The sequence below is a fragment of the Nannospalax galili genome, unplaced genomic scaffold, assembly GCF_000622305.1.
Source record: "Nannospalax galili isolate Female #2095 unplaced genomic scaffold, S.galili_v1.0 scaffold859, whole genome shotgun sequence".
Lineage (NCBI taxonomy): Eukaryota > Metazoa > Chordata > Mammalia > Rodentia > Spalacidae > Nannospalax > Nannospalax galili.
Window position 1 is genome coordinate 168,140 of NW_008342889.1, and position 18,607 is coordinate 186,746.

Genomic DNA, 18,607 nt, shown 5'->3' on the forward strand with positions numbered 1-18,607 from the left:
AATGAAATAACTGTGAATTGATTTTAGAAGTTTCTTTAAACTTCTATGACTTTTGCACACAATCATAACTGTTTTGTGAACATAGAATGTATCCTGTAAGCACAGGTCCTTGAACAAATGTAATCCCTACCTGCCTGCTGTGTACATCTCTTCTACTGAATGGAATCATCACATACAGAGTTTTCTTTAGGCATATTCTTTTTCTGAATGGCATCTTTATTTTTTCTTTTCAGATTATTCTTACTATTTGTTGTGGTAACAGATATAATATGTAGTTAATTCATTTTAAGAAAGTATTTATGGGGCTGGAGAGATGGCTCAGTGGTTAAGAGCACTGGCTGCTCTTGCGGAGGACCTGGGCTCGATTCCCAGCACCCACATGGCAGCTAACAACAACTATAACTCCAATTCCAGGAGAATCTGACATTCTCTTCTGACCTCTGAGGGCATTGCAGGACATAGGTTCACTTACACACATGCGGGCAATATACTTATACACACAAAAATAAAAATAACAAATAAAATATTTAAAAAAGTATTTATTAGAACACATTAACATTCTGTGATACATGAATTCTCAAAAATCTTGCTTTAAAGGGTCTTTGGAAATCACTTATTCTTATTTGTAAAGGATTTCTCATATTATCAGTTTCCACACAAAACCATTGGCCAAAGATAAGCAGTGAATGCCTTTTAAAGACTGGAAAAATATAATAATGAATGGTTAAAATGAGTTTTCAGATGTAAAATTGTACTCAGTGCAACTAAGTGATACAAATCAATTCTCAGGTTGATAGAGAAAAGACTCAAGTTCTAATCCAGGATTAATATCATTTCATCCACTGTGATATTTCCCCACTGTATCAGTGGAGACCTGGGATGGTGCAGATACTGGAGATTGCACAGCTCTCCAACATCTGAGAGGTTTACAGGCTCAGCTGCTCCCCGACCCTTAAATCATCCTTGCATTGTATTTTGTATTTGCTGCTTTTTTCTTTTCTTTTTTTTTTTTTTTTTGAGGCAAAGTCTCATGTAAGCCCAGACTAGTTTCAGACAAGCAATGAAGTCAAGGTAGACCTTGACTTCGAACTCGATTTTCCTGCCTCCACCTCCCAAACGAGGGGATTATAATGTGAGACACTGGGTCCAGCTCTCTACCCACTCTTTTACCACTGAAGTTTATTTTTATTATCTTGAACAGACTGTTAATTCTAGGTCATTAACCATTAATGCTAGGAATTCAGTTATTAAAAAAGAGAGATCAATGTCTATTTGAATTAACAGTGTAACCCTGTTCACAGTCTCACATATTTTTTAATATTTTGTTACCATTTTTTTTTATTTTATGTGTATGCATGTAGGTAAGTGCACCTGTGTCATGCAATGCCTGCAGAGGACAGAAGATTCAGATCCCCTGGAACTGGAGTTACGGACAGTTGTTAGCTGCCATGTCGGCATTCATACAAGATTAAGGAATTCACAAAAAAAGAAAAATACATAAACAAAACTACTGATGATGAGTAAACTTTGCAAGGTAACAGGATGTGCAGTAGACTTAGAGGGAAAACTAATTTTATTTTTAAAAAATAACAGATAACTTGGCAAGATTAAATACCAAAGTAGCATAAAAAAAAAAAAAAACAAGATGCTTAAGAACTATATCCTGAATGTAACACATTGCTGAGAAAAATTAAGAAACCTAACGAACTACAAAGAGGAATTGCAGCTGTGAATTCTAACAGAATTGTTAAGGTATCCATCCTCCTATATTAATCTTTGGATTCAGTGCACACTCCAATCAGACATGTTGAAGAACCTTGAGAAAGTGAAAAAACCTGGAACAGCCAATGTGCTTTCGAAAAGCAAACAATTTGGAGAGACTATGTATTTCACGTCAGATTGAGACAGGTTATATACATTGTTGAGACAGAACAGAGAATCTACAAATTGATGTGTGCAGATACTGTCAATTTATTTTCTACAAAGTACCAAAGTAAGTCAGTGGAAGAAAGGGCTGCCATTTCAACAAATATTGCAAAGAAACCCTTGATACTCATGTGGAATGACTGTGAGTTTCAACTCCTTTCTCACACACAAATTTGAGCTCTTTATATTCCTTTAGAGTATAAGGTAAGCATGTACATTGAAACAATACACTTTGAAAAACACAATCATGGATAAAATCTCTGTGATGTCAATTTAGTCCAAAATTTCTTATATGGATCATAAAACTATAGAAAAAATATACATTGATGAAATTCTAAAATTTCCAGTTTTGAATGATACTATTCAAAATTCAAAAATTCAAAGAGGCAAGATGGTAGGAAGAAATAATTATGGTACATATTCCCAACAAAGGATTTGTTTCCAAACTGTATGAAAAGTCTTATACCACCATATCTAGAAGACAGACAATCCCAGTCAACAAACGAGTCAATATGATTTACACTTGACAAAGGCAGATGCAAATGACCAATAAGTACAGGAAAAGATGTCACTAGTCCTTAGCAAAATGAAAATTCCCTAATTCAACACAGTGGTCAAAATGACAGTATCAAGTCCTGACAAAGGTGAAGGGTATTGGAAGCTCTCCTGTGCTGCTGCTGGGAAAGTTAAACGAGGTAAGCAGTTGGAAAACATCCCAAACATTCCTTGTAAAATGAAACTGCACTTACCCTGGGACCCACTAATCAGATTTCCAGATATTTACCAAAAAGAAATAATATATGTCCATACAGCAATTTGCAAATTAATTTATATACTAACTTTATTCATAATTGTCAAAACTTAGAAACACAATATATGTTTACATGTGAGGTGGAGAAAAAATTAAGTATATTTGTGCAGTCAAAGTCTAATTTATAGCAAAATTAATTGATAATATACGAAATGGCATAAATTAATTTTAAAAAACACGCTGAACAAATCGAAGACAGATGCAAAGCTGTACATGGTACAGGAAGTTCCAAAATAAGCAAAAACAAAGTGCAGTGTGACAAATCATGGGCTGAGGAAAGTGGGTGGTAAGAGGGAAAAAAGAGAGAGAGAAGCCTCATGTTCTGGTGCATTAAGAGCTGTATAGACTGGTTAAAACCCACGCTTCTGATGATTTCAAGTGAATGTCTAACTCAAAAGTTGATTTAGAAAATGTCAATGTAAAAAGAAGAAAACATAAAACACAAGAAACTGTTCAACTGTGATGGTTTGAATGACAATGTCCCCCTCAGGCTCCAAGTATTTTGACATTTTGTCCCCAGACGATGGTGCTATTTTGAGAGGTTTTAGAGAGTGTGACTATCCTGGAGGAAGCACGTCATTGGGGTTGGACTTAGAGAGTTCTTTAGCCTTGCTGGATCTCCAGTTTCTCTCTTGTTTCCTATGCCTGCATGATGATGTGAGAGCTCCATGTTAGCTGCTCCTGCTCCAGCCACCTCCAGCCACCATGCCTCCCTGCCACGACAGACTGTAATTCCCCGGAATTATAAGCAGAAATAAACTCTTCCTTCTATAAATTGATTGGGTCAATGTTTCTATCACAGCAACAGAAAACTGACTAATACAGTAATTGGTACCAAAGAGTGGGCTGTTGACCATGAAGAATGGGACCATGTGGGGTTTCGGGAAAAATGAGAAAGACTTTGGAAGTTTGGGCTAGAAAAGTGGTTGATTGCTGTAAGCAGAGCTTAACAGGCCATTCTAGTAGACTCCTGGAAGAAAGGAGTGCTGAGAACAATGTAGCTCCAGAGGGAAATAAGGGCTTAAGCAGCAACTGGGATATTTTGGCAAAGACTATGGCTGGAGTCTGCCCATAGCCAAAAAGCTTGTCTGAGGCTAGTTGAAAAGTCTCAGACTAATTTCTCTGGTGGAAGAAATTTCAAGACAGCTTAATATAGAAATTTTGGCATGGCTATTAATGATGAATATTATACAGATTTTCAGTAAAAAAAGAGTAAATGGGGCAGAAAGAAATACAGAATGTACAGGATGGAATGAAAAAGAGCACTAGGAAGATTAATGTTGGAGCCCTGGCTTGTGATGGAGAGGATCCCGTTGATAAGGATATTAAGGTGACTAAGGAGGAGCCTAGAGATTCAGACTTAAACAATGGAGAGAATGCCTCCAGGGCAAGACCACACCCAGTTAAGCCTCCAACTCATGAAAGGAAAATACTGCAGGGACCACTGGAGAGAAAAGCTTCTAAAATGGATAAAGCAGGCTGGTGTCCATCCCAAGCTTACAGTGAAATTTGGCAGTATCATTCACCTGGTACTGCCTTTAGAGGCAAGAAACATGCAAGAGTGAAGGGGTAATCAATTCTTCCTCTGCAGTTCCAGAGAGCCTCAGAGGCTAGGCAGCGTGCAACAGGGGTACCCCTGCATAGAGAAGGCCCTGATAGGCCACTGTGTGATGCTGTGAAGGTGAAGCCTGGTTGGCAATGGAGACCCCAAGAAGTTCATGATGCCAGAGCTGTGAGGCATGGACTAAATGCATTTTGCACTTTATATGGTCATGAGCTTGTGGGGGCCAGGGGGTGGAATGTGATGGTTTGAGTGAAAATGTCCTCCACAGGCTCCAAGTATTTGGACATTTTGTCCCCAGATGATGGCATTGTTTTGGGAGGTTTTAGAATGTGTGGCCATCCTGGAGGAAGCATGTCACTGGGGATGGGCTTAGAGAGTTCTTAAGCCTTGCTGGATCTCCAGTTGCTCTCTTGCTTCCTGTGGCTACATGATGATGTGAGAACCTCAGCTGCTCCTGCTCCAGCCACCTCCAGCCACTTCCAGCCACCATGTCTCCCTGCCATGAAGGACTATAATTCCCCTTAAACTGTAAGCTCAAATAAACTCTTCCTTCTATAAAATGCTTGGGTCAGTGTTTCTATCACAGCAACAGAAAAGTGACTAAAACAAACACTAAGAGGACACTGATAGTTATATCTCAGCTGAGTGCACTCTATGATCCTAAACATGAGGAAAAAGTACTCAGACACTTGAGAAGCAGGAGCATGGATTAAGAAGGACATATTACTGTACTAATAATACTAAATGCCTCAAATTTGATCATTTTAGTTTGGATGCATAAGGGAAAGAACTTATCCATGGGATATTATTAGGAACAATTTGGGTCTAGCTTTTGCTTATTTGTTTTGTTTTGTTTTGTTTTGTTTGGGGCATGGCCTCTCTCTGTAGTGCCCTCAAATTCACAGCAATCCTCCTGCCTTAGCCTCCCGACTGCTAATATTGTAAGTCACCATAAACAGATGACCTCAATTATTGCCATATCTAATGAGGACTCAGTTTATCATCAAATAGATGAGCAAGAACAGAGAGAGAGAGACAGAGAGAGAGAGAGAAATAACTGATAAATATAGGTAAAGGTTATATGGAAGTTCCTTGAAATATCCTTTCAACTATTCATAAGTTGAAATTACATTTTATGGGAAAATAAATGTTGGTTTTTTAATGAGGAAAGTTTCTACATGCAAAAAAGACCCCTGTAGCCAACAAAAAAATAAACAGAAACAGAGCTACATTCTAGTTGTTAATTGTATTATCAGAGCCAAGACCTATTGAAATGACTTATCCTATTGGTAACAAGATATCTCTTTATCAGTGTCATTTATTTAGTTCTCTGGGTAGCTCAGGAAACAGAAAGACTGATTCCTCAGGACCTTAAAGCAAAGGATGCCCACTTTCCAGAGACAAGCTGTTCTGTCTTCTCTAGAAGGAAGATGGCATCTGATCTGTTAAGGCAGATTCCTTAACACTGTTCAGTCAGGTCATTACGGTCCTCTTCCAGCTCATCTCTCTGTTTACCCAGTTGACTAAGTCCTATGGTCAAAAACATTTAATCGTAGCAGTCACAAATTACTACAGGAAACAAAAAATGCAATGTTCCCTGTTTATATTTCCTTCATGTTGAACACTGAGTTGAAGAACTGATCCATTCTCTTCTCACAGATGCAGGAGTAGTTATTCTCACAAGCATTATAATCTATCCTTGTTGAAGTGAAAAATACACATTTTCTTCCTCCAGGTTGAAAATTCGTTAAATTCAACTTGCTGTACAATAAAAAAAAAAAAAAAGGCAATTGTTGAAATTTGAACTTAAATTGATATCAGTCATGAATTTATTTTAAATTCTAGTGACAAAAATGTACAGAACATGGAATTAATTGTACAGTCATCACAAAAAGTTTTACTTTTTCTCTAAACTCATTGAAAAGAAATAATAAACTTACTGAAAAGTGACTTTGCTCATTCGGGAGAAGCCATCGCTGCCAAGGTTTGATGACCTTAGTTCAATCCCCAGGAGGCACAGAGTGGAAGGAGAGAAGTGAATCCTCTTACCACAAATATACTGCGGCATGTATACATGCAAAAGCGTGCGCAAGCACACACCCCCACACGCACCCCCACACAGCGTAATTGAAAATTAGAAACAGCCTCTTGATTTCACCCAAAGATCCCACCTTGTTCCACATTGGCTATTTTTGGTCAGCAGGTAAAATGAACTTTCAATATTATCAAAAGGTAGTTTTATGCTAAACCTGATTTCCTATGGAAATTTTTTCAATAAAAGTGACAGATTATAAAATGAAATAAATTTACATTACATACAACACAAGGTTGCACATGCCTGTGATTTTAAGAGAAAAAGGAGAATTGAAATGTGGTGCACATGAGGGGCTTTTATTAATTTTTTTTGGTTCTTTTTCCTTCTTTCTATCTCTACCTCATATTGAATAGATATTCACTGAAACATGATAATCTATTGAATTCCCTGTCTAAAACACAGCTTCCATTTCATCAAAATTGTATATCAGCTTCCTTCCTTCCAAAAATAACTTGAAGCTGCCCGCAATCATATATGCCTTTAATACCAGCACGCAGGAGGCAAAGGCAGATGGGTCCTGAGAGATCAAGTCTAGCCTGGTATACATAGTGAATTCCAGAACAGCCAGAGCAACATAGTAAGATTCTGTCTCAATAATAATAATAATAATAATAATAAATAATAATAACTTTTAAATGTTGAATGAAAAAACAAAACACCAAGTAAAGTGGAACAAGCCTGTAATCTCAGCATTTGGGAGGCTGAAGTAGGAGGATCTCAAGTTGCAGGCCAGCCTGGGCTATGCAGCAAGATCCTTTGCCATGAATTCATTAATAAATAAAACCTTTTTGAATGAATTTAAACTGGAAGGGGAAGATTCCTGCTCAGGCTGAGGCTTCAATGGAGGTAGGAACCCAAAAAGTTAGCAAAAGCACTCTATCCATTCCTTCCCCAATAGCTAGAGTAGGATGAAGAATGAATGTACGGAAAATGAGTCTTCTAAATTCTAAATAATGAATTCCACTAGACACGATAGTGAACAACTGTCATCTCAGCATTTGGGCGATAGAGGCAAAAGGATCAGGAGTTCAAGGCTAGCCTAGACAATGTAGAGAATCTGAGACCAGGCTAGAGAGACTCTGCATCAAAGAAAGAGAGAATGAAATTCACTGAACAACCCAGGGCTGAAACAATAAAGGGGTACATTTTCAGCAAATAATCACCTTGCTTGAACCTTGGATTTAAAACAGGGAGAAAGAGAAATTTCAGATTTACCATAGGAACGGAAAAAAGAAACATCAAGGAATATTGATGAAACCAAGCAGATTAGGCACAGCATGAAAGATACGTTAGGGAGAGATATGCAGATTAGTAAAACATGAGACATCTTTTAAGTACATACAGTGCTTATGGTGCATGTGTACATGATGAACATGGACAAAGGAGGAAGAAAAGACGAAGCAGACCAAGACATATTAAAGCACATAGTCAGCACTCATGACCTCTTGCATTCACTTCCCACGCATGATGTGCACTTTGGCCTCTGTCCAAAAACCTCAAGCTAAGCCCACATCCAAGATCCCTGGGTTACTGGAAGCAGAAGCTGTGACCATGTGTCCAAGCTTTTGTATCTTCCTACCAGAGAAAAATGTGTTTGTGGACCACAGAAACTTCTGTCCATTGGGTTTTCTTACACAAAGAAGAAAAAGCTGGCGAAGCACATCATCATCAGGGATCAGGGCTGGAGCACAGTCAGGCATACAGAGATTGTGTAACCCAGATTCTAATGCACTCCCAGCCTCTGACACTTCATCCTAAACGTTACAACTTGCCCATCTCTGACTCTTCAGGGTGCTATGAGCTATAAATAGATTAATTAACGGTATGGTCACTCATGGTGGCAAACACCTGAAGTCATAGCACTCGGCTAGTAGAGCCGGAGAATCAGGAACTCAAGGCCAGCCTGGGTGTAAATGAGACCATGCCTAGGAAAACCAAAATGAATAATAATCATGATCATCTGTGTGATTTGAGCATATTAATGTCATGTAAGGTTTTCTGATCTCAGATCGCCTCTGCAGTAGTTTGCTTGGGAGTGTCCTTTGGAGGATAAGATTATAAAAAAATATTTCTTCTTGTAGAGTATTTTACAAATTGCAATCTAGCATGCTCTCACTGGCAGGGCCCAATTTCAGTGTTAGAAGTGACACAGACTTAAAATACTTTGAGATATTAAATGAAAGAATTCACTCTTCGGAAAGTTAGGACATTCACATCATGCCTCAAATAGCTTCTAAAGTGCTCCAGAAGAAAAGGGGGAAAAATTAACCCACTGAAGACCACAAAGAAAATGGCACCATAAGCAAAAGCCAGAAGAAACAATAGACTAGAGTCACAAAATTTTAAATATTGGGATTACCAGTTAATGGGTGTAAATTAAAAATGTTTAATATCTTTCAAGGGGGCTGGAAAGATGATTCAGTGGGTAGGAGCACTGTCTGCTCTTACAGAGGACCAGGATCTGCTTCCCAGCATCCACATGGCAGCTAACAACCTTCTGTAACTCCAGTTCCAGGGCATTCAATAGCCTCTTCTCACCTTCTTGGGCATTGCGTGACATACGTACACTTACATACATGCAGGCAATATACTCATATACATAAAATAATAAATAAAATATTTAAAAAGACAGGCGAGGCACTGTGACACATACCTGTAATCGCAGCACTTAGGAGATAGAGGCAGGAAGATAAGAAGTGCAAAGCCAGCCTGGACTATGTGAAAACTTACCTTAAATCATTAAAATGATTTTAAAAGATATAAAAAGCAACTTGGAACTATTTCTAGCAGTGACTTGAAGTCAAATACAGGAACAAAAATATAATGCTTCAGTATTTTTTTAAATCAATGAAGAGGAAGGATAACAAAATACATGTTATACGAAAGCAGAAGTGGAAATATGGTGGGTTAAGTGTTAAGTGGAGATGGGAGCAAGATGTTGGGGGAAAGGAAGGGACAGTGAGTGGGTTACCCAAAGGATGTATGAAAAAGCCTTATGTAAGCTAATTTCAAAATAGGACTTTAAAAAAGTTTGAACCACAGCAGACAGGGGTTACTAAATGAAAACCATACTGTAAGACATGAACTATTACCCTACATGCTACTGGTCCAGTAAGCCCCAGAGGTCTCCAAGATAACACAGGCCATTTCCATTTCCCTTGAGTATCCACCATAAGATATGATAAGACTTTAGGACAAAAATACGTTTGGCTGAAGGATATAGAGAAATTAATCTTAAACCCAACAGGAAACTTCCTCCCCCCTTTCACAATGTCAGAAATGCTATGCAGGCTTCCTGAGTGAAAAAGACACCAATGGTCTTGCCCAGTATTGAACTCAAAACGACACAACACAACACTGACCTGCTAGGCAAGATGTGCCACTGGTGCAATAGTGACACAACTGCTATAGGGAACCTAACTGCTTTAGGACTGGATGTGAGGCCTCCCAACAGGAGGGCATTTCTTTCTTGGCAGTCTAATCCTGGTCAGAAGCCCATGTTATAGAGGTTGAAAGCCTGGCACAGAACCTGCTATTGTTACTTTGCTAAATGTCCAGGTTGTCAAATTGCACTCTAAGTATTTACAACCACAGGTCTAGGCTACTATCAACCTCGGTCAGAGCAGCTTGTTGTTTTTTGCAGTGGGCAGTAGTCAGTACAGACTCATTACTGATCAGAGTGCTGAGAATGAAAACAAGACTAAGTGCTTAGACCTAAATGGGACATCTTTAACACCTACTACCACAACCACCACGAGGTTTGGGGGACATTTTAGAAGAGGAGATGAAAAGAATATAGGCAGAGGACAGGAAGGAGTATGTGAAATTCTGTCTTCTGGAAATGACAGGGCTATTATAGTCATGAACCTACAGGAGGTGTGGTCACCTAAACAACACAGGCACAAGGACCCAAACCCTGCAAAGATGGGCAAAGTGAACTCCATCCCTTTCTGAGGCGCTACCAACAGGTAACAGCTGTTGGGAGTGGGAGAACCATTATTTTTTGTGGGGGTGGCCATTGGTAGATCTCCAATGCTCTGGTGCCACATAGAGGCAGCACATCATGCTTAAAAAGCATAAACTTGGAGGGGATGTGTGGAGAAGGATGTGGAGAGAATTGAAGGGGGCAAGGAATGAGTGGATAAGATCATAGTCTAGTCTATACATGAGTGAAATTCTCAGGAATAAGAAAAATATTAACAAAATGCCAATAAATGGTTTTATAGCAGATTATAACTAAATGTAAACATAACAGTTTATACAATGCTGCATTTTAAAATCAATGTGCATACGGGCTGGAAAGATGGCTCAGCGGTTGGGAGAAGTGGCTGCTCTTTCAGGACCCAGATTCAATTCCCAGCTCCAACATGTCATTGACAACTATCTATAACTCCACTTCCAAGGGATCTGGCACCCTCTTTTGACCTCCATAGGCATGGCACAACATACATGAAACCATACATACATACACTCACACACATAAAATAAAAATAATAAATAAAACATTAGAAACTATGTGTATATGTATATATAATCATGTTCTTATATTTATAAAAAACAAGCATGTATATAAGCTAACTGCATCAGGAGATTCAATGAGTATTTTAGATACTAACAGTATCTCAAAAGTCAGAATGGTCAAAACATTAGAAACTATGTGTATATGTATATATAATCATGTTCTTGTATTTATAAAAAACAACCATGTATATAAACTAACTGCATCATGAGATTCAATGAGTATTTTAGATACTAACAGTATCTCAAAAGTCAGAATGGTCCAATGACTCTGTGTCATCTGACAATTCACGACTTTGTTTCACTCTGTGCATCTTAGCACACACACTCCAGAGCATGGGTTAGTATTATGTCATCAGGAGCAAGCTCGTCTGCATGTCTCTTCCTCTTCTAACAAACTTCTTCAAGCCCTTTCTTACACAGCTTGTTGTTACCTACATTTTCCTTTTGGAAATGAGTAAGCTTTGGAAGTGTGAGGGGATGCTTTGTAGACACGTTCCTTCCAACTCTCACACCAACATAAGAGTTTGAATGATTCCCCACACTCACAAGCTAGATGTGCCATTGTCGATCCACTGCCATCCCTTCCCGGTATCATATGATAATCCAATCCAATACGTGTGTGAAGAAAGCTGGGGCTGAAGGAAGTTCTGAAAAGGAAACATAGTATGTCTTAGGGTAAAGTTTTCATCTGTTACCAATGAATAAAAAATAGGAAAAGGTCCCCTGCTCTTGCTGTGCAGTCCTGTGCTCTCCCTCAATCCCTGCACTTTCATTTTCCAAATTAATTTTCATATATGACAAAACTTATGTCTGTTTCATAAATTATTTTAAATGAGAACATCAACCATCTAGCAATAGGGGATTCATTAAATGGTTTGTGACTATGATTTATTTTTTAGACAAAGTCCTACTGTATAGGTGAGGCTGGTCTCGAACCCACAATCTCCTTGCTTCCTTTTTCCTGACTGTGCACTGCACACTTGGCTCATGAAATACACTTTGACAGTTCATGAAAATGTTCAAATATATACTGCAGAAGAATATGGAAGGATGTGGGAAAGCGGTCATTCGATGTGACATGATGGAACTTCAGAGCAAATTGATTAAAGTAAAAAGTACATGTGAAAAGGTGTGCGTCACGGCTCCACTCTCCACAGAGGAAGCTTATCTGTAATTCAGTGCCTGGGTGAGGTGAGAGCTAGAAGGAAAGGGGGATTCTGAAAGTATTTAATGTATCCATTGCAGCATAGCAGAGTGACATGGTTACGTTTTAGAAGACAGGTTTAAATTTAACTATTTTTACTGTACCGAATGGAAAAGTATTTCAATACTTGATATTAAAAATTCATTTATGTTGTAATTTTTTGCTGTTGCTTTGAGACAGGGTCTCCCTGGACCCCAGCTAACCTAGAATGTGCTATATAGACCAGGCTGGCCTCTATCTCACAGAGCTCCACCTGTCTCTGCCTCCGAATTGCTGGGATTAAAGGCAAGAACTACCATGAATTGCTTATATTGCAATTTTTAAACATATATTAAATTTGCAATAAATTTTGAATCATTTTTCTAAAAAAGGGATAGAGGTTTCTGATTGATCCTTAAGCATTTCTCTATAAAAACACATTTTGTGTATTTAGAGAATTTTCATTAATAAACAAGTTCAGTATCTTGGCCACTATATTTTATCTTTTCATTACTCTTTTGAAGCTAGACATCTTTATACAAAATATAAGACTCTTGAAGTAAATATGATGACGGGATGCAGTGAATGTCATCACACGCTGAAGTATACCATAGGGCTACCTGCTAGAGCCACTGAGACCTCTATGGTTCTCCTTATCTCCTGTTGCAGCCAGAATCAGTGAGGTCAGTGACTTTACCTAATGTCTTCAAGCTACCAAACAGCAGAGACTTATTTCCTCCCAGCAGCCTCCGAGTTCCTGATAGTAGCTCCTAGACTGCTAACTCTGTAGTTTTAGTTGGTCCCAGACTATACTTTCTTTACCAAAGGGATGAATTCATCCAGTTAAGGCATGCTTCTCTGTGAGATGCTTTTGTAGACTCTTTGGAGAGGGAAGAGATTACAAGGAGCCAAATGCATCCTTAATGATGAGTAATAGATACCATGCACTTAGTAAGTAGCCCACAGGAGTATCCTGGGAGACTCTTAACTGCACAGCTTCTGTTCACATTCTAGATAAAACACACAGAATATTTTAGTTGTCTCTAAACTCCTGCCTGGCCTCAGTATCTTACCACCCTACCCAGGAGTTGAGAGGCAGAGTCCAAGAGAATAAAAGTACATGTGAGAGTCTACAATACCTGTTCTTTCTCGTCATCTATCTTCAGAAGGGATGAACTGGAATGGTGGCAAGTCTGCTTACATTTATCCCAGGTTTTATTGTCCATGGTAAAATAATAACACTTCACGCCACAACAGAACGGTCTTTCAAAGGGTCTGCCTATAACAAAGAAGGTCAATCATTAGACTTCTTATTATCTGGTATTCTGTTAGTCCAAGAAGATACTTATGAAGCCTATGAAACTAAAATCTTATAACTCTCAACAATTAAGATTCAGTGTCAGGACACACACACACGTTCTGTGCAGCATTGTTTATAATAACCAACTATGAAAAAAACTTAAGCACTTTTTTGGGAATGAATGGATGGAGAAAATACAGCATTTGTGCACAAACAAATATTATTTAGTCTTTAAAAAGGAAGTTAATCCAGCCAGGCATGGTGAGCCATGCCTTTAATCCCAGCACTGAGGAGACAGAGGCAGGGAGATCACTGTGAGATCCAGGCCAGCCTGGTCTACATAGTGAGTTCCAGTACAGGTGGTACTAAGGGAGACCCAGTCTGAAAAATAAACAAACAACAACAACAACAAAGGAAATTAATCCAACTGGTCTTAATCAACTATAATTGCATCACTCTGTAGGCTGAAGCAGGAGGCTCACCATTAGTGAGGCCAGTTTAGACTATATAGTAAATTCTAGGCCAGTTTGTGTTAAAATAAATCTTTTAAAAATTTTTTGTTAAGCACTATGTTAAATACTCTTCCCATAAATTAAAGTGATACATGAGGACACTTTTGAAGAAGATAGTCTATTCACCTGATTATGGTGATGGCTTCATGGGTATGCCTACACAGCCAAACTTTTTAAATTTATTATTTTTATTTTTATTTATTTTTTAATAACTACATGATTAGAAGAAGCATTTCATTACGGCTTTAACATATTCAGTAACACACTCCAGAGCAAGAGTACATCTCTTTCACAAGTGGCTGTAAGTTTCTAGGTTCACATTTGAATTAATACAGTTATACAATATTGAACTCAGTATGAGCCCTGTAAGACATAAATTTGAATGAGTTTTAAACCTTTGAAAGAGATCTCTATTTCATTTTAGAATATATTGTTCCTTATAGAAAGACTCATTGTTTTTGTTACTAACACTGAGATGTTGGTGCATGCATCTCTAGTCTGTATGTATCTATTACTAGTCATAATCGGTTGTACTTGGATCCTTGGAGCCTGTGTATGTCTATAACATCATTGGGTAGATTTCAATGGGAATGTTTATCACCTCTACTAATTAACATGATGTAAATTTCTATGCTTCCTCCACACATTATTTTTATTTTTAAAATCCATATTTTATTTTATATAGTGAAATACAGCTTATATGTTAACACTACAATAAAATGAGTTGATATAGTTTTAAACAAAAAAAGAAATTTTTTCAAGTTACAAACTCCACCAAAACAAATTTAAAAATAAAATCACCTTTTTAAAATGAATTAATGCAAATGTATGCAGTGACTAATCATATCTAATTTGTATTGCACTAATAGTCAGTAGAATTAAAATGAAAGCCCCACATTCTCAAATTTAAATACATTAGAAATGTAAAATTTTGTGTGTCAATAATACCTCAGTAAAATCACCTCATTTGTAGGAGGTGTTGGGGACGATCACATTCTACTACTGAATTAACTCTTTAGTCATTGATATTTCTGTGAACTTGGTTTGTAACCACGGAATGCCACAAATTTATATTCTCCTACCTCAGCCTCTTAAGTAATGGGATGGTGTTATTCTGCCACCAACTACAAGTTATTGTAAACTAATAAAATATGTTTTAAAATTCAGGATCTCACCTTTCCCACTGAGACTACTGGAGAGTACCTGAGTAGCTCAGGCAGGTGAGCCAAATCCAGTCACCTTGCCCATTTCCCAGCTTTTCTACTCCCCCAGCATTACCCCCTCCAACACAATGCATCAGAGCTCATACGTTCTCTGAGAGCTAGCAAGAACTAGCCCATCCTATTCCCATCTCCTCTCCTTGGTCCTTGGCCCCTTCCTGTAGAGGCTGCCAGCAAGGGCCTGACTAATTGGGATGAATTAACCAATCACCAAAAGAACCTCTAGTAACTATACAAACTCAAGGATATTAAACAACACACTCCTGAATTATGACTGGGTCAAAGAAGAAATCAAAAATAAAAATAGCATTCCTGGGATGAAATGAAAATGATAACACAACACACACACACACACACACACAAAAAAAAAAACCCTCTGGGACACATAAAAGCAGTCCTAACAGGGAAGTTTATAGCTCTAAATGCCTACATTAAAAAATCAGAAAGAGCACAAATAAATAACGTAATGGTACAACTGAAGTATCTGGAAAGACAAGAACAAACAACCCAAATGCAGCAGATGAGAAGAAATAACAAAAATCATAGAAGACGATGAAATAGAAAACAAAGAAAACAATACAAACAACCAATAAGTCTAAGAGCTGGAGCTTTAAAAAGTTAAAGAAGATAGACTTTTAGCCCAGTTAACCAAAAGAAAACAAGGGAAAATCCAAATCAAAAATTCAGAAACAAAGGGCATAGCAAATACCAAAAAGATCCAGAACATTATAAGGGATGTGGTGGTTTGAATGAAAATGTCCCCCTAAGCTCCAAGTGTTTGGACATTTTGTCCCAAGATGATGGCACTGTTTTGGGAGGCTATCCTAAAGGAAGCATGTCACTGGGGGTGGGCTTAGAGAGTTCTTAAGCCTTGCCAGATCTCCAGTCGCTCTCTTGTTTCCTGTGCCTGTGATGATGTGAGAGCTTAGCTTCTGCTGCTCCTGCTCCAGCCACCTCCAGCCACCATGCCTCCCTGCCATGATGGACTGTAATTCCCCTGGAACCATAAGCTCAAATAAATTCTTCCTTCTCCAAATTGTTTGGATCAGTGTTTCTATCACAGCAACAGAAAAGTAACTAATACAAGGGAATACTCTAAAAACTTATACTCTATTAAAATTTAAAATATAAAAGAATTGGACTAATTTCTAAATTCATGAAAACTGCAAACATTAAATCAAGAAGAGATCAACCAGTTAAATTTACTCATAACAAATAAAATCAAAATAGTAATATAAAGCCTCCTGGCTAAATAAAGTCCAGGCCCACAGCAGAATTTTACCAGACCTTCAAAGAATTTCTACAACCAATACTACTCAGATTATTCAAAAAGACAGAAACAGAGGGAGAACTCCCAAACTCCTTCTATGATGCCAGTATTACTCTAACAAAAACCAGGAAAAGACACAACAACAACAACAAAAAGTATAGGCCATATCCCTAATAAATATAGATCAAAATACTTCCAAATCACATAAAAACACACGTCAAAAAGATCATCTACCATGATCAAGCAGGTTTTATTCCAGAGATGCAGGAATGGTTTAATATACATAAATCAATAAATGTAATAAATCATATAAATGGACTTAATGACAAAAATCACATGATCATCTCAGTAGACACAGAAACGGCCTTTTATAGAATCCAAGATACAATTGTGATAAAAGTTCTAGAGGGAATTGGACTGGAGGGAACATAGCTCAACATAGTTAAGATTATATGCAACAAACCCACAGCCAACATCATTCCAAATGGAGAAAAATGGGAAGCATTCCAATTAAAATCAAGAACCAGACAAGGCTGTCTGCTATACCCACAACTTTTCAATAAAGTGCTTGAACCTCTAGCTAGAGCAATAAGACAAGAGAAGGAAATTAAAGGGATAGTAAAGATAAAATTATCCTTATTTGCAGATTTGATTTTATGCATAAGAGATCCCAAAAGTTCCAGCAGAAAACTAGAAATGATGAACACTTTCAGCGAAGTGGCAGGGTACAAAATCAATCTACAAAAACAATTAGCCTTTCTGTGCACAAATAATAAGCAAGCAGAGAATGAGTTCTAGTAAAGAGTTTCATTCAAAATAGCCTCAAAAAATGAAATATGTAGGAATACACCCAACCAAAGACATTAAAGAGCTCTTAAATGAAAATTTTAAATCCTTGAAGAAAGAGATCAAGGAAGACATGAGCACATGGAAAGGCCGCCCATGCTCATGGATTGGTAAAATTAATATAGTGAAAATAATCATTCTACCAAAAGCAATTTATAGATTCAATGGGATCCCAATCTAAACTTCATGACACTGTTCACAGAAAAACAAAAATTCATCCTGAACATCATATGGAAGCACAAAAAACCCCAGGATAGACAAAGCAATCCTGTGTAAAAAGCAATGCTGAGTGAATTAATATACCAGACCTCAATCTATATTACAGAGCTATAGTCATATGAACAGCATGGCATTGGCACAAAAACAGACACGAAGATCAATGGAACAAAATAGAATACCCAAACATGAGTGCACACAATTACAGCCACCTAATATTTGACAAAGGTGCCAACAACACAAATACATTGGAGGAAAGACAGCATCTTCAACAAATGGTGCTGGGAAAACTGGATCTCCATGTGTAGAATGAAATTAGATCCATACTTATCACCATGCACAAAATTCAACTCCAAAGGGATCAAAGACTTTCACGTAAAGCCTGAAATTGTTAGAAGAAAACATGGATATCAATATAAAGACTGTAGGTGTGGAAAAGGACTTTCTAAATTGGATATCAGCCACCTGAGAATTAAGGTGGGTAATCAACAAACGGGACCCCAGTAAAATGAAAAGCTTCTGTATGTACAACAAAGGAAATAACCAACTGAGTGACGAGGAAGCCCACAGAGTGGGAGAAAATCTTCACCAGCTATACAGAAGATTAATATTAAAAATATACAAAGAACTCAATAAATCAAAGAAGAAAACAAATGACCCAATTTAAAAAAAAAAAAAAAATGGGCCATGGTGCTAGGAGCCACATATGAGGGAGAACACATCGTTTGTTTTTCTGAGTCTGTATTACTCCACTTTAACAGTTTCTAGATCCTTTTAAATTCCAGGTCCTTTTAATAAGATGATGCTATAGAGCAGTCCCTTCTGCATGAAATAACTACCATCATCACGACTTCGGCGCCTGATTGCTAAACGTAATCACAATTGGGCTTGTTGACGATTGTGCTCATTCATTAAAGGAGTGCCAAGCAGGGTCACTGGACCCTCACCTGAGTATCCAGCCACTCTTCCCAGCTAACTAGTCCAGCTTTGGAAGACAAAAGAAAAATGAGGAAGAACCCAATAGAGGGATGCTTTTGGAAGCCCTTGTCAAGAAACTCCAATGGACTCTTAAATGAACATTTGAAAATTGCCCTGTTCTGACTTTTTTCTAGTTCTCTGTCTAGAACTTGTAATGCTAACTAC

At 37.8% G+C, this 18,607-nt stretch overlaps 1 protein-coding gene across 1 annotated transcript in view; it reads right to left on the bottom strand.

The window, feature by feature from the left end:
* The window catches only part of LOC103738756, an 88,532-nt gene that overhangs the window by 62,455 nt on the left and 7,470 nt on the right, over positions 1 to 18,607 (bottom strand). Inside the window, exons 4-7 of the mRNA XM_029566325.1 lie at positions 13,240 to 13,379; positions 11,464 to 11,564; positions 6,242 to 6,295; positions 5,907 to 6,062 (exon numbers count right to left, since the gene is read on the bottom strand). Of these exons, the coding sequence (XP_029422185.1) occupies positions 5,907 to 6,062; positions 6,242 to 6,295; positions 11,464 to 11,564; positions 13,240 to 13,379 (451 nt within the window). The remainder of the gene's footprint in view (positions 1 to 5,906; positions 6,063 to 6,241; positions 6,296 to 11,463; positions 11,565 to 13,239; positions 13,380 to 18,607) is intronic.